The sequence below is a fragment of the Equus quagga genome, chromosome 5 (assembly GCF_021613505.1).
Source record: "Equus quagga isolate Etosha38 chromosome 5, UCLA_HA_Equagga_1.0, whole genome shotgun sequence".
NCBI lineage: Eukaryota > Metazoa > Chordata > Mammalia > Perissodactyla > Equidae > Equus > Equus quagga.
In genome coordinates this window covers 50,053,752-50,070,317 of record NC_060271.1, presented here as the reverse complement: position 1 = coordinate 50,070,317, position 16,566 = coordinate 50,053,752, and the positions used below count along the sequence as shown (strand labels likewise).

At 36.4% G+C, this 16,566-nt stretch overlaps 1 protein-coding gene across 7 annotated transcripts in view; it reads left to right on the top strand.

The window, feature by feature from the left end:
• LIMS1 (LIM zinc finger domain containing 1) overlaps nt 1-16,318 on the top strand; it is a 158,494-nt gene extending 142,176 nt beyond the window's left edge. For 4 of the 7 annotated variants that reach the window (XM_046661356.1, XM_046661354.1, XM_046661353.1 and 1 more), the window contains exons 3-11: nt 4,466-4,532; nt 5,373-5,493; nt 5,970-6,119; nt 7,980-8,130; nt 8,637-8,729; nt 9,473-9,521; nt 11,120-11,195; nt 11,386-11,578; nt 13,585-13,719. In XM_046661356.1, the coding sequence (XP_046517312.1) occupies nt 4,466-4,532; nt 5,373-5,493; nt 5,970-6,119; nt 7,980-8,130; nt 8,637-8,729; nt 9,473-9,521; nt 11,120-11,195; nt 11,386-11,533 (855 nt within the window). In that variant the 3' untranslated portion in view covers nt 11,534-11,578; nt 13,585-13,719. Of the gene's footprint in view, nt 1-4,465; nt 4,533-5,372; nt 5,494-5,969; nt 6,120-7,979; nt 8,131-8,636; nt 8,730-9,472; nt 9,522-11,119; nt 11,196-11,385; nt 11,580-13,584 lie in introns of those variants that run through there. The other 3 variants (XM_046661355.1, XM_046661352.1, XM_046661351.1) reach the window with 2 other exon arrangements.
• The last annotated feature ends 248 nt before the right edge of the window (nt 16,319-16,566 follow it).

Here is a 16,566-nt window from a genome sequence, read left to right as displayed (position 1 = left end):
CTCATTTTCAGACCAGGAAAATTTAGAGAGATTTTACAAATTTATGGGTTATGTATGATTAGTGATCTTTAAATTTGGGGTTGTAGTTAAACCTTCAAAGTGAAATCTGTTGGTTTTCATAAATTAGCAGTATCTCCAATCATCCTCCAGTACACATGAAGAAATATTTGTAAGATGACCAGATCATTGGTGGCATGAGAAGGCTGATTAAATGCCATTTCCAGGGGGAAATGCCCATTCAACCCAGAGGCCCTCACATCAACTTATAGAGCCACTGTAGTGGCTCCTAATCTAACGTTGTGACATCTCAGAGTATCTCCAGTAAAAGGATTATCTTAATTTCTCCCCTAAGAAAATACTTGTGGAGCGAAATGGAACCAACAGTTATAGAGTGATATAATTCCAGAAATATTACAAGCTGGGATGGACTGACCCAAGGACCAGGGACATGGTGTGCAGCCTTCCTCAACCTGGCCTAGTACACATTTAGAGTGTGAGGTCTTTGTTGATAATTCAGATTTCTTTCTCTCTCCTTCTTAGTTTGAATTTCCCAAATGTGTTCTTTTTTCTCTATCGCAAAATACATAACAGGAAAGACCAATTTATGATGAGTGATTTAGTGGAAAGATGTTTTACAAAGAGATTTCTTCCCTCATTTCCTCTTACACGGAATCCTGATTACTCAGGAAGGCTGAAACCTGAGAAGGGAAGACTGGTCGGGAGGAAAGTATCCAACTAGAGAAGGTGCTTATCTGCTGACCCACTCGCCCGGAAGCAGTTTCTGACAAACCAGTACAGATCGGCAAGTGAGGGTTTCCAACATTTGCGCTTGACTGGAAGTGAGACCATCAGCTGAGTTTCTAATGCTGAGCTTTTTTTAAAGCAGCAGGATTCTTCTCCCCCCACCCCCCAAGAGAATTTTTACAGAACTGCAAAACCTAAAAACCTAAAACAGTTAAAAGCAGAGCTAGTCTGGGCTGCAGTTCATCCTCTCCCACACTGAGCAAACCCTCTTCCCTGTGCAGGTGGTGGGGCCCCAGGATTCTTAGGCATTTTGTTTAAACACTACTAATTTGGAGCATGAACATTTCTTATAGGCTTATTGTATTTTAAACCAATTTTGGGTTGTAACGTGTCGTTACCTAGAAAGGCAGTTTTAATGGAAGTTTGATTCTTCTGAATTTACGATTTTTGATTTTTGCTCATTTTACATCCTAGAGTTTTACTTGGGATCAACTTGTGGCCTTTCTCCTAGGCTCAGAAATTGAGCCGTGACTGTGTTTGGCCATTTCTACACACTGTAGCAAAGAGGCAGCTCCTCAGAGCAACAGAAGCCCTCCGCTTGCAGTAGTCCTCACGCTCGGTGAGCACCCCAGGGCCTGAAGAGATTGGCACTGTGGACGGTATCAAGGGATGCCATTTCCTAATCTTCAGATTCTCGTTTCGAGGAACTCAATTTCTGACTTTTTCTTCCTAAAATTGGCTTGCCTGATATACTTTTATTCACAATAGCATGCACTTCTCCCGCTTTTTGGAAGAAAGGAATCTCAACTCTTACTATGATGACTTGCTCCAGGACACCTATCAAAAGGCGTCAGTCGGGGCCTTAAGCCCTTCAGGCGCCCAGTCTGCCCTGTGCTGTGTCTTCTCTTGTTAGGGATGAAGCCTGGCTTAGGAAGCCTGTTGGAGGTTCTGTCTGCAGCTCTGTGGTGGACTTGGGATGTCGGAGTAGTTGTAACAGTTCTCCTTTTAGGACCTTGCCTTTTTCATTCCCTAATTTCAAAAAGACTCATTTTTTTAAAGGGACAGTCCTGTGAGAGCAAAGCAAAGAGAGCAGTGGTAGGAACTGTGAACATGGGGCGTATATGTTACGAGCTAGAACAAACAGCCAAAGCAGAATAAGTGTGGACTCTCATGAGGCACAGAGAGGTTAAGCAGCTTGCCCAGAGTCACACAGCCGGTTAGTGGTTCAGCCAGGATTTAAACTCCGGCAGTCTGGATCCACTGTTTGTGTTCTTCACTCCTACAATATGCTGCCTAATTGAATCACATCCTTTATTTTGAGGAAGATTAGCCCTGAGCTAACTGCTGCCAATCCTCCTCTTTTTGCTGAGGAAGACTGGCCCTGAGCTAACATCCGTGCCCATCTTCCTCTACTTTATACATGGGACACCTACCACAGCATGGCTTGACAAGTGGTGCCATGTCCGCATCCAGGATTCGAACTGGCAAACCCCGGGCCGCCAAACGTGCACACTTAACCACTGCACCACCGGGCCAGCCCCGAATCAGATCTTAAAGGACTTGTTCAAATTACAACCAATCCTAATTTTTTCTGCCTTCTGCTAACAAATAGAGTATATATCCTCACTGCTAGACTGGTTTCGTTTAGTGTTTTTAAGCAATATGTGTCTTTCTCTTTCATTAAATAGAGTAAAATCGTTCCCTTTTTTCTCATTGAACTTTGTTTCAGTGGGTCTCAAAATTCTGTGACAGATTTTGGTCAAGTTGTTTGCATTAAAAAGTACTAATTTTAAACACTAATAACTTAAAACTTGCCACACACACACAAAACAAATGGTCCACAAAACATTCTCCTGTCCTCATGAAGGTTTTACGATGTATTTGCATTATTATCCAGTCTCTTACTGATAAACTTAAATGGCCAATTGAGCCAAACAGTTCTCAGACCATTCTTCACCCCTGAGTAAGACTGGGGCGGCTGAGAGAAAGTTGATCATTTCTAACTAAATTAATGGAGTTATTTCTGGGTTTTTAGATTTGACTTCTTTTTGTAATCACTGCTAAAATCAAATTTCTATACGTGTATGTAACATATATTCAGTAAAGGAACATACCTCACTTCATAAATAACTTCTACTTTGGGCTACACATTACAATGCATTATGACAAAGTATTGAGTAATAGCATATTAATTTGTTATTTCCTATTTGGAACTTTAAATATAGATTTATTAAATATATTAGAGCTCATTCATTTGAATTTAAAAATGAAGTAAGACTCTTTCTGGCACAAAATAAATCTGCTTTGACTCGTCTGCCAATTAAGCTACAGTGGGTATGTTCCATAAGTTGAATGATCTAAATCTGCAGCTAATTTCCATAACTGAGAAAATTCAGTTGACAACTGATACATCATTAAAAATGGATTTTGATAGGCAAACAGTATGTGGTTTTTGACGTATTGCTTATAAGGAGCTCAAAGATTCAAAGGGAATCATTATATAATTACCATGACTTATCTCTGTGAAAGGGTAAAAGCAACCCCTAAAATAGAAAATAACTCTAGTATTAATGTTGAGCCCTGACTCTTCTAGTGGTCAGTCGTATTTATCTGTGGATGCGTGAACTAACTGTGAGGGAAAGAGGAGCCCTGCACATCTCATTGAGATATACTTTTCAAATGTATAATTAAATAGTAAAAAAAATAAAATTTAATATTTGTAACATATTGATGTTTTGATCATTTGTGTACTTGTAAATCATTGTAATGATAACAATCTAAAAAAAAAGAGAATGTTAACCTTAGAGCCTTATAGATTCAGAAAATAAAACAAATTTTAAAGTTTCGTTATATATATTTCAATTGCAGAGAAGTAGGGAAGGGTGATCAGTTAAAGGTTTTAGTATAAAAAATATTATACTGGGATAAAACTTTGGGGGAAATGAAATGGAAAGAGTTCAAGGAGAGAAATGAAGTATGTAAATTTTCCAACTGTTAAAAAAATATTCATTTTTTAATGAGTTTTTGCCCCATTTAAAAATGTTTAAATTTAAAATTTGCTAGAATATTTACCATTTGTAAATGTTTAAGCTTACAGTAAAATATTCTAGATATTAACCTAAAAGATTTCAGGGAGGAGTTTGTATATATGTGCATATTTTCTGGGAAGAGGGGTCTGTAGCTTTCATCAAACTCTTAAAGGTAGAAGATGTGAGCCGAAAAATAACTAGGCATAGTTAGAGGTGAGGTCACTGTACTCTGGAGGTATAATATTATTCTAGTCTCAGTTTGTTCATTGTATGTTTCCTGTACCCACATGTAGATGTATGGAATGTACAAAAGTATATCTACTTTCAAAAATCTCAGTACAATTATAAATTCTTAGAACAGAGCTCTTAGTTCAAAAACATCTTTCCAGGGCCGGCCCGTGGCTGAGTGGTTAAGTTTGCGTGCTCCGCTTCAGTGGCCCAGGGTTTCGCGAGTTCGAATCCTGGGCACAGACATGGCACCACTCATTAGGCCATGCTGAGGTGGCGTCCCACATGCCACAACTAGAAGGACGCACAACTAAAAATACACAACTATGTACCAGGGGGCTTTGGGAGAAAAAGGAAAAATAAAATCTTTAAAAACAAAATCTTTCCTCTATGTCTCCATAGAATAATTCTATTCATCCTGTGATTGTTTTGTATTTACAAGTTGATGAGACTTTCTATTTCAGTTCGAAGGAAGGAAGTACTGTGAACATGATTTTCAGATGCTTTTTGCTCCTTGCTGTCATCAGTGTGGTAAGTTTTATTGTTGAACGCAAAGTAAAAAGTAAGTTTCAAAATTGTTATTTAATACTACAAAAGTGTCAGTAGAGAAAATGGGTTTTGATGCTCATTATAAATAGCATTTAGGTACTTTATTAGTCCTCTTCCCTACTATTAATATATAACAAATTGGAAGGCTATCAAAACCTGGAGAGAATTGATATTTAAGGACATCTAGTATAAAGGTATTTCGGACTAACTATGACTTCTATTAGCTGATGTTTTGGAATGTGCTTTTCCCCTTTAATGCAACCTTTAGCTACTTGCTTTTGGGTTTGCCAGGAAAGAGACAGGGAAGACATCAGTGAGGTGCATAAGATGCTTCAGGGTTGCTTGTGTGTCACGCAAGTGCTGGACTTGCTTGCATTGTAGCCACTTCATTGGTTGCTAACAGCTCTACTAGGTCTCCAGAGACTGGAGAAACTGACTAGATGTTTTAAAGGTTTAATAGAAGGAGAAATTAAGTATGGGTTACAAGAAAACGTGCTATGGATTTTAGTTTTTTTTGTCAACAATGACCAGAAACAACCAAAAAGCATTCAAGAGAGCCCAGTACGTCGTTTGAAAAAGGAAAGCCAGATTCAGAGATGTGATAAGACAGCTCAAAAATATGGCTACAGATTCAAAAACAAGGACCCAAATGCAATAGAAAACATTTTTCTAACATAGTACTTACATACATTAGAGTGTATGTAATGTAGACACATACGTAACAGTCCCTATTTGTGCAGAAAGGTTTAAATGTATTGTTACTTACTGCTTTTAGCAATAAGATTCCACAGTGGACCTCCTTTGTGTGTTACCTTCCCACAGGTGAATTCATCATTGGCCGAGTTATCAAAGCCATGAATAACAGCTGGCATCCTGAGTGCTTCCGCTGTGACCTCTGCCAGGAAGTTCTGGCAGACATTGGGTTTGTCAAGAATGCCGGGAGGTAGGAGTTCTTCATCCCTGTCAGGTGTGGATGGATAAGCTTGGACTACTACAAGGTCACGTGTGTTGTCCCATGGGACTATAAGGCGGTGCTTTAGGACACTGAATTTAAGGTCCAGGAACTCAAGACTGCAGTGTATTGACTTGGCTGGTGCCTGTTAGGAGAGGTCCCTAGACTTTCTGTGCATCAGGGCACAGCTGCTGCGTGTGTCCCTGGGCAGTCAAAGGGGAAGGCACTTAAAATGGAGTTTCTTAAAAATCAGTCAGACTCTCTAGGTTGGAATAAATAATTTTTCATGTAAAAAATAGTAGTTTTCATGTAAAGAGCTTGATTCTGCTCTAAGTCAACAGTGATTTTTAAAGAAATGGTTTCTTTAATTTCTTTTCAGAGATATGGGAAGCATATTTCTTTTTAATTATTAGAGAGAACTTTGGATTTTAAATTTAAGTTTCTAAAAAAGTTTTGGCTCTGTTTAGACATCTTTGTCGCCCCTGTCATAATCGTGAGAAAGCCCGAGGTCTTGGAAAATACATCTGCCAGAAGTGCCATGCCATCATTGAGGAGCAGCCTCTGGTCTTCAAGAACGACCCTTACCATCCAGACCACTTCAACTGTGCCAACTGCGGGTATTGCGTTTTCTTCCTTATGTTGCTCAAATAGTGGAAATGAAAGACCACATTTACTATATTTCTGTTACTCTGGCAAACCAAATTGCTTTTCTCCAACTTTGAATCTGGAAAATTGTAAACCTATAGGAAAGCTGAGAGAATAATATAAAGAACACCTCCATCACCTTCATTCAGTTTCACCAATTAACATGTTGCTGGGTTTGAGTGTGTGTGTGTGTTTGTGTACATGCACGTATACACATACCTCTAAATATTCAGTCCGTATTAAATTGTCCCCAAGTATCCCAAAAACTGTTTGTTTGGGGTTTTTTTTGAGGAAGATTAGCCCTGAGCTAACATCTGCAGCCAATCCTCCTCTTTTTGCTGAGCAAGACTGGCCCTGAGCTAACATCGTGCCCATCTTCTACTTTCTGTGTGGGATGCCTACCACAGCATGGCGTGCCAAGTGGTGCCATGTCCGCACCCGGGATCCAAACCAGCACACCCCAGGCCGCCAAAGCAGAACATGTGAACTTAACTGCTACGCCACCAGGCCAGCCCCCCAAAAACTGTTTTCGATCACTAGGTTTTTTTTAATACAGGATAAAAAAACTTTAAAAAGTTTTATCTCTGTACATACATAACTTTAACAGTCTTAATCATTAGGATGTTATCTTAATTATGTTTATTTAATTTTGCTTTATTTACATCTAAGGGGATTATTTTTTTCTTCAGAAACTCACGATAAATTATTAGCCATGATTTTCTGAATTTGCTATCTAGTATGAAAATTTAATAGAAAGAAAGTACTTTACTGTAATCAGTATGAACTTACATGCTAAATTCTAGTGGGAGGGGAAAGAGAAGGTCGGCTGGAGATTAAGAAACCAGCTTCGGGATGTAAGCACAGGCACTTCATCTTTTTTGTGATTATTGGTTTGTGACTTTTCTCATTTTCTTCCTATCTTTCCTCTGGTGGGATTTTTCTCTGCTCATTTTCCATTAGCACTTCTAACGAATTGTTTAAACAGATGAAATTCAAACAAGTCATTTGGCTAACTGGGGCCTTCTCTGGCCAAATGTTTATTGACACAGGAGACTGGAAATAGCCTTATTAGACTGGACTTAAGCATTTAGAGAAGGAAAATTCTGGACATTTCATTTGTTTATTTTCTGTTAACCTATAACTATTCTTAACAGCTTGTGACAGTTTAATTGTTAGTAAATGGAACCAGTCTCCTGACTCCTTAGTTATTTTGGAACGATAACATCACTGAGTCTGTCCTCAGGACTGTGATTATTCTCCTCTAGCTTTTTAAGGAAGACAAATGGCTGGCCCGGTGGCGCAGTGGTTAAGTGTACACGTTCCACTTCAGTGGTCCGGGGTTCGCCGGTTTGGATCCCGGGTGCGGACAGGGCACCGCTTGGCACACCATGCTGTGGTAGGCATCCCACACAGAAAGTAGAAGATGGGCACGATGTTAGCTCAGGGCCAGGCTTCCTCAGCAAAAAGAGGAGGATTGGCAACAGATGTTAGCTCAGGGCTAATCTTCCTCAAAAAAAAAAAGAGGAGGACAAATGGACTGCAATGTGATAATAGACAAGGAAATCATAAATATGACCAGTGTATTGGTATGTATCTGACTTACTCAAACATTTTATCATTATTCTATGATATTGATGTTTTGATAGGAATCTGAAACATTCAAGCCTATTAATTGAGGTTACTCTGATCACCATTAAGGGGGTAAAAAGAAGTTATAGGGGTTGTTAAAGTGCTGTCTTCAAAAACCTTCTAAAAAGTGTGTTGGCCACATTGGTTGCCTGTTATTCTCTCTCTTGCTGGTATCATTGAGTTAGTATCTTCCTCATGGACAGGAAGGAGCTGACTGCTGATGCCCGGGAGCTGAAAGGAGAACTGTACTGCCTGCCGTGCCATGATAAAATGGGGGTCCCCATCTGCGGCGCTTGTCGACGGCCCATTGAAGGGCGTGTGGTCAACGCCATGGGCAAGCAATGGCACGTGGAGGTGAGTTCTCAATGGTGGAGGGCTAACCAGTACTTTTGAATTTCCATGGTTCAGATGTGCTTGCAAGATTAGGAGATTCTGAAGATTAAATATGGACAAATATTTTAAAGACAACTGACTTTGTAGAAAATTAAGAATATAGTATACACATTGCTTTTCTGATTTCTCAGTCAGGATACAGGATGTGCTCTTTTGTTCTTAAATCCTTGAGGCAAGAAGTGTCATGGTCCATGTCTACCAGCAGCCCCTCCTTCATGGATGCTACTAACATGTTCACCTCTTTCTCATTCTGTTTGTTTGAATAGGCTGAGTCTTAAAGTAACCTGCCAAAGACTCAAAACACCTGAATTAAGATGACAGTACTGCAGGGTTACCTATGGCCAAATGAAATAACTGCCTCAAACGTTCATTTCTCTTCTCTGAGGATAGTTTAACTTTCAAGTTTTACTTCATTAAATAAATAAAATATGGCAATTCAAAAATGATTTATAGCATTTTTTTTTCAGCATTTTGTTTGTGCCAAGTGTGAAAAACCATTTCTTGGACATCGCCATTATGAAAGGAAGGGCCTGGCATATTGTGAAACCCACTATAACCAGGTATGGATTGTACTTATTGGATGCGAGATATATTTTTATTAATTTGGGCTTATGAGTATTTTAGCTACAAGGAAATCTCTTGGAAAATGTACATAGGACTATAAAGATTTCTTTTTAACTTTTTATTTGGGAAATAATTTTAGACTCACAGAAAGATTATAAAATAAAACCATAAAGAATACGTATATACCTTTTACTCAGGTTCACTATGTGCTTTATCATTTGCATGTGCTTACTTTGTAAAAACACACACGTCTAAATGCACATATCTTTGTATACAAAAATATATATCTACACAAACACATATTCCTTCCTGAAGCATTTGATGATAAGTTCATCATGATCCTTTACCCCTAAATATTTCAAAGTATGTTCCCAAGAATTTGGAAATCTCTTCTGTAACCATGGTTATCGATATTGATACCATACTTTAATGTCCTTTTAGCATTGTTTTCCACTCCCATACAGGACCCAGTCTAGAGCTGTCATGTTCCATTAGCCTCTTGAAATCTGGAACATTTCCAGAGTCCTTTTTTGTTTTTGATAGTGATGAAAAGTAAAGTATTTTCATTCTAAGAAGTAAAAACTCGTCAATAAACTTTTACTAATTTTCTCTAGTAATGGTAAATTCTAGATATAAGTAGCCAGCTATTTGTTTTTCAGTGGTAGAAAGAACTGAAATTACATTAAATGTTTGGTGTTCTAAAACATCTTGAATTTTTACCACTTGTTTTCATTTTCAGCTATTTGGTGATGTTTGTTTCCACTGCAACCGTGTTATAGAAGGTGATGGTAAGGATCTGTAGGAATTTTATATGGCATCATTTTGACACAAAATCACTTGGGCAATGTGAAAATTGAAAGAAGTGGACAATTTCCCAAGGGGTTGCATGTTTCCCAAGTAATCTGTAATCTATAGCAGTAAGATGATAATATCATACGAGTTGGATTTGTTACTCATTTATGGCAATACTTTAGGCCAGGGCCGAGGGTTGTTCCAGTAGGAATTGTGGGAACTGTTCATGGCCAGCCCTGAGATCTGTTTCTGTTTCCATTCCCTGGAATTATACAACTTGGGTGCTGTAGCGCAGTGTTTATTAGGAACAGTTTAATCTGCCGTGGTCATTAGGAAGAGTCACTTTAGCCCTGCAGATGCTAAAACCTGGCAGTTATGTGTAGACGTTTCTAGGACTGACCAGCCTGTGCTGTGGTAATTAGGCAAGGCTGATTGACTGGAACAGAAAGGAAGCAGCTGTGTTTGCTAATAGTCACTAGCACAGTTCTGCCAGAAACTATCTGGCAAAGTTTTAAACATTCCTGTTGTCAGCATGCTTTATGGTTCTCAGCAGAGAACCTAACTCAGGAAATACTTTGAAACACTGCCTATATGCAGTTTGCAAAAAGATTAGTTAGGAATGCAATCTTTAGTGCCATTGAAAATAAAACGTAGCTCCCTCCTCCGTGAGACAGTGCTAGGTGAGAGAAGCTGCTGAAGGACGCTCTTTTCTTGTTGTCAGCTTTCGAGGAAAGATTTCTACAGATGAGTAAGTTAATGTCTGAATTTCTTTTTAATTACTTATCTGGTTCATATTTCTTCATTGGCCCAGTGGCAGTAGGGACAGAAAAGTAGTGGAGAGTGCACTGGGAGGCAAGCACTGTGCCAGCAAAGTTCATCCGAGTGACCTAATACAGTTTAGATATACCCGCTTCATCCACGGCGTGAGGACGTGGGCTTTGGTGTGAAGACGTGGTACATACATACCATTGATATGCCTCACAGGATACTCAGGAAAGGAAAACAATGTAACTATAAATACAGTCTGAAAAAGGGAATGATAGGGGCCGGCCTGGTGGCACAGCGGTTGAGTTCACATGTTCTGCTTCGGCGGCCCGGGGTTCACCAGTTTGGATCCCAGGTGTGGACATGGCACCACTTGGCAAGCCATCCTGTGGCAGGCATTCCACATATAAAGTAGAGGAAGATGGGCACAGGTGTTAGCTCAGGGCCAGTATTCCTCAGCAAAAAGAGGAGGATTGGCTGCAGATGTAAGCTCAGGGCTAATCTTCCTCAAAAAAAAAAAAATCAATAATAATCTTCCCTCAGGTGAAGCCTGCAGTCACAGAAGACATAAATTACGTGCTCAGTTTGTATGTTTTTTAATAATGTGAAAAAATAGCCTTATAAGTAAATTAATAGAATTCATTGATTCAGTAAACATTAATTAATGGCACTGAGATTTTTAGCTATGTGATTCTTTTACAAGAAAACTTCTTGAGAACCTCTTCCAGGTGTCATGGAAATAGCCTTAATTCTGTTTTATAGTTGGAAATTTAACCTCCCAACTTCCCATACCAGTGTATGTGACCAGACATCCGTCTCCTTTCTCTAGTGGTCTCTGCCCTTAATAAGGCCTGGTGCGTGAACTGTTTTGCCTGTTCCACCTGCAACACTAAATTAACACTCAAGTAAGTCTACAGTTTGGTCAAGTGTGAATCCTAAGTCTGATAACTTTGGGGTAACATTTTTTAAAATATTTGTAGAGTTTCAAAAGAATTTGATTCCTTATTTCTTTCTGTTCAGGTCTTCTAAAAGTAAAGGTTCTTCCTTTAATTGTTCCCTGTTCTTTCTTCTGTTCCTTCTTTGTCCTGCTTAAAGGGATAAATTTGTTGAAATTGATCTAAAACCAGTCTGCAAACACTGTTATGAGAAAATGCCAGAAGAATTTAAGAGGCGACTTGCCAAACGGGAGAGAGAAGCAAAGGATAAGGACAAGCAGAAAAAGAAAAAGCCAGTCTGTTTGTAAACTTTTCTGTCCCTTCTATCATCATTTTCACTGCTTTCTTCTGTGGTTAGTCCTGCAGAATATGTTTTTTTCTGTTTTTATCTTTTGCTTTTTTTGTTTCTTTTTGGCATGTATTTGTAGCTGTCAGAGATTGAAATACAAGTATTCGCCCTGTGTAGAGTTGGTCCTTTTGCATAATTATTAAAATTACAAAGTTTAAATTAATAAAGTCCACACTTAATACAGGCTTGTACTTTACTTGTTTCCCTTAATCTATAGACTCCTTCATCTCTTTTCTTGAAACACAATATGGTATAGATTTCTTTCTTTTTTTTTAATGGATTCCAAGGGGAGAATTCCAGTCTCTTAATAGATACTGGGAAAAGTTTTAAAGTATTTTTCTCTGATAATTGCAGCTTTTAAAATCCTGGTTTTTGGTTTCTTTGCCAAAAACAGTTTACTTGATAAATTCCAGTGTTGCATGTTCTAAGTTCTATATTGAATTATATCCTTTCAGTGTGTTTCATAACTAAGTAAAGACTGTCTAGCATGCGTAGTAAGATATCAGCTGTCTTGGTGGGTAGATATGTGCTTTCATACAGTGCGCATGTGCTACTGTTTATGAATTCATTTTCTTGGTGTTTTCAAACTATTTTATTTCTGATTTTTATGGGAAATATTTCAATCTTTGAAATTCTGTTGAATTGCTAGCGTGATTGTCCTATTTTTCCTTCATGGTTACCATTGTGTTCTAAGCTCTAAACATTTTTTAGTGTTTCAGTTGTCATTTCCTTCTATAAAGAGGAATTAAAATTCAAACATAAAATTAAAACAATGGAAGGTTTGCTTAGCAGTAATATGCATCTCTGAAAGCAGCGATGATTTATTTCTTTCATAAAAAAATGCGGCAGTTTTAATAGCTTTTGTTCTAAGAAGACTTCAGGAGAAATTTTTAACTCACTAGTACTATTGAAATCAAACTGCCAATTGAAATTTAACATCATTTCAATTACTATCAGCATTAGGATCTCTGTGAAAAACAGCTAGAAAATTCTCATGTGGTGCTTTAAAATAAAAGATTTTTCATTTTAAATATGTGGTCAGGAATTAACTTTGTTATTAACATTGTTTTTTAAAATTATATCAGCAGATTTAATCATTTGTCATGACAGTGTACCACCAGACTTGTTCCACAATGCTTCCTAAATATAATTTCACAAAAAATGAACATGTTCTAAAGTTATGTATTTACTTAATTCACAATTAAGGATGCTAGATTTCAGTAATAAGCTATTGTAATTTCCAATTCTAAATGCATTACAAATAGTTAGGAGACCATCAGAAAACTTATCCTCTCCAGAACTGTTTGACAGTAAATTGATAATGTGTATTGCTCTAGCTCCTAAAATGAAGAACTGAGTTCTCCATACAGCTACCATCCACAAAATGGAACCACAGTCTGCTTCATTTGTGTTCTTTAAGAATGATTAGAAACTCTGTTCTATCTACCAACAAAAATAACCCATTATGATTTAGGAGTTTTCTTTTTAAGGTGATTTTTTTTGTTGGGTGTGGGAAGCAAACCATTTTATGCCAGGAAAGAAGAAACCTCATAGCTACCTAATTTAAAATACTAAGAAAGATTATTTTGTCTTCAGTAAAGAGAGGATCATTCAAATTACAGAAGTACAATGTTTTTGCTTTAAATAACTGTTCTTTAAAATGTTCTCATGGTACTTTAAAATGTGATTGACTTTATTTACCTAAATTATACTTACATTAGACTTCCTGTATACTTGGCACTTAGTCCAGATGTAATATATATTCTGTATTACATAGGGAGATGTATAGGATCAATTTATAAGTATAATTTTTTTCAAATGATATTATTATTAAGTTTTCACATCTACCATAATGACGAGAATTGAGATTAAAATTATAGTTTTTTGCTAACATGAATATAGATGTTATCAAATAGTATCTTAATTTATTTCAATAAAATTACTTCATTTTATTTATATGTCTTTGTTGAATATATTTCCGTTAATTTCTTTTTTTATTATTATTTTTAGGAATAAATTTGTGGAGTTTGACATGAAGCCAGTCTGTAAGAAGTGCTATGAGAAATTTCCATTGGAGTTGAAGAAAAGACTTAAGAAACTAGCTGAGACCTTAGGAAGGAAATAACTTCCTTTATTTTATTTTTCTCTTCTATGCAAAGATAAGAGATTACCAACATTACTTGACTCCATCCACCCTTTTTAAAGCTGTATCTCAAAACAGTTGAGAGTGCAGAGGACCTGTATGAATGGTTTTCTTCATCTCCTTTTTCTCGTTAAAAAAGAATAAAAGTTTGTGTAATCATATTTAAAATACAAATGAAATCAAGATTTGCCTTTGTTAATAACTCTTATCAATTTGTTGAAATGTAGACTATACCTAATAGCAAAAAACACGTGGGTTAAATGTTAAATTTTAATTAAGGTCCAAAAAATTAAATATAACTTTTTAAAATAAAAAGAGTCAGCTTTTATGTGACTCAGATGAAAATTATACACATTATTTTACTTTGTATTCAAAAGAAAGTTAATGCCAACTCCTGTTGGGGAGGATACAGGGAAGAAAAATTACCAACCAATAAAAACAAATCTTTCAGAATTTTAACATGTTTATCAAACTAGTAGCTATAAAATGAATATACACATTATTAAGACAAGAAGTAAGTGTATTCAGAACTACTTGATTTTTTTTGTTAAATGCAATAATTATTATGCTTAGTTTTATACTTTGTTCTCCTTGTGAACTTCTTCCTTCATACAATTACTTAACGCAGTAGTTATAGCTAGCTAATAGTATGTCTTTTTAAATTTTGTGCAAAAAAATTTATACTAGGTATTTGAAAATACAGTATACTTTACAATAATGGAAAAATGAAGTATTTTTTAATGTATTATGGCAATCATGCTTCTAATAAGTCAAAGATAGAGTCTTAGAATAGGACATGAAACTAAATTTTATGTAGCTTGGAATATATCACTTAAAAAAAGTGAATGTATATGTATTGGTCATATTGCCTTTATAGCTGTGCTAATATCCATGCTATATCCATAATCAGACTTGCCTTGCCTTAGAAAAACACATACTTTAATCAGGAATTGTAGCTATTTCATGCAATACTAACTAAAAATAAGTGTGTTGATTGAAATTTGTAAACCCAAATTCATTTACCATAGCTATGTTTATTTCTTTTTTAATTTTTTCTCCTATTTTGAGGAAACATTGAAATTAATTTCTGTTATCTTATTAGAAGAGAATGATGTTGGTATGTGTTTCAAGGTTTTCATTTCAAATTTCATAGTTAATTAGATTTCATTTACTATAAGTAGTATAAGTACTATAAATGACACTTTTAAATTGGAAAGTGAAGGTGTAAGTGTCAATTTTACGTCAAAAGTAGTGAATTATTCTACTTTATAAAAAGTTTTTTCCTGAAGTTTCTGGACCATGCTTTCTCGATAAACTTGTATACAAAGCAAATTTTGTGAACGTTTTTTAAATGTTGCTGCTGCTATGTTATCATTTAAAAGGAAGTTGCCAAGATGGACTTCTAAGGGAAAAAATTATTGGTTTTTCCAAAAATTGCTGGAAAAAAAATCTCAGGATGCTAACCACTCTGTCATTAAAATATTTGTATGCATGTATTTTTAAAAAGTTTGTGCATGTACTTTACAGAGTAAATTCTATTTCAGTTTTCAGATAACTTATAACCAATTACTCTATTTTTTAGTGTTCTTTTAGACTTCGAAGAATTATCAATGATTGAAAATAATCACTATATATAGTTTGAGACTGTATGTGCTCAGAAGTCTAAAACAGTCTTTGCATTTGACAGTAAGAATCAAAATCTCTTCAGTGTGCCTTTTTCAGCTAATATATGACCAGCAATGAAAATCTTAAAAGTATTTATTAAATATTATACTATGGATATAGGCAAAATAGTACAAAGTCAGCAGTATAGGGTCTTGATGCTAAATTCTTAAATACTCCTACAGCAGAAACACAGAGCAGAAAAGCAACCATTTACCTATATTCTAAATTACTTGGAAGAGACCGGGACTGAGCTCAGCTGCTTTGTTTACGTATCTTACGTAGCCAGGCTTCTCCTGTGGCCAGAGGTCCCACTGTTGTCTTTGTAACTCATCTCTTTAAAAATGAATTACTATTTCCTGGAAGTTCAACTTGTTAAGCCTCTACTACTTTAGGGTGTTTTATAGCTACATATAGTACTTTCTTCCTTGCTAGGGTACCATTGGAGCCCTGACATGTGGGAAAGGAGGAAGAAGTGGAAATGTAGGTGGGACCGAAGACAAACTTGGATTAGTCGATAATACTTTTCATGGGACTTTCCCTGGCTGTGGAAAACTCAGGCTACTGAGTATCTCAAAGTCCACAAGGCAATTTGAAATAATTAATTGTTCTCACCAAATGTCAAAGTGCTCTTCTTCTTACCAAGCCTAATATAATTGAGAAAAATGGCTCAGTACAAGTCAAACATTCTTTGGGTCATGTTCAGAAGCCTTATTAACATTGTACCTGAAATGATGGGTCATTTTGTCTCATTTATTCGCCAAAATGGCCATTTCTAAGTTAAGGAAATTTTGAGGTAGGCTTACAGCATTCTTGTTGTATTTCATTATAGATTGTAAGCTCAATGGCAGGGACACTATATGATAATTATGTTTTTATATAGCAACCACTGCAGTATACTCTTGGTGCTTAATAAATGTTCATAATTATTAACAATAACTTACTGTGCATTGTTTATTTTGAATGGCTTTGAGACATAGAACTATGAGAAGATAGGACTAGTGCTTAAGACAGCCATTTTGGAAGCAACCTAAGTGTCCATCAATGGATGCATGGATAAAGAAAATGTGGTATATGTGTGTGTGTGTATATGTGTGTATATATATACATAGACACGCCATATTTTATTTCATATATATGTGTACACATATACACATACATACACACAATGGAATACTTTGCAGCCA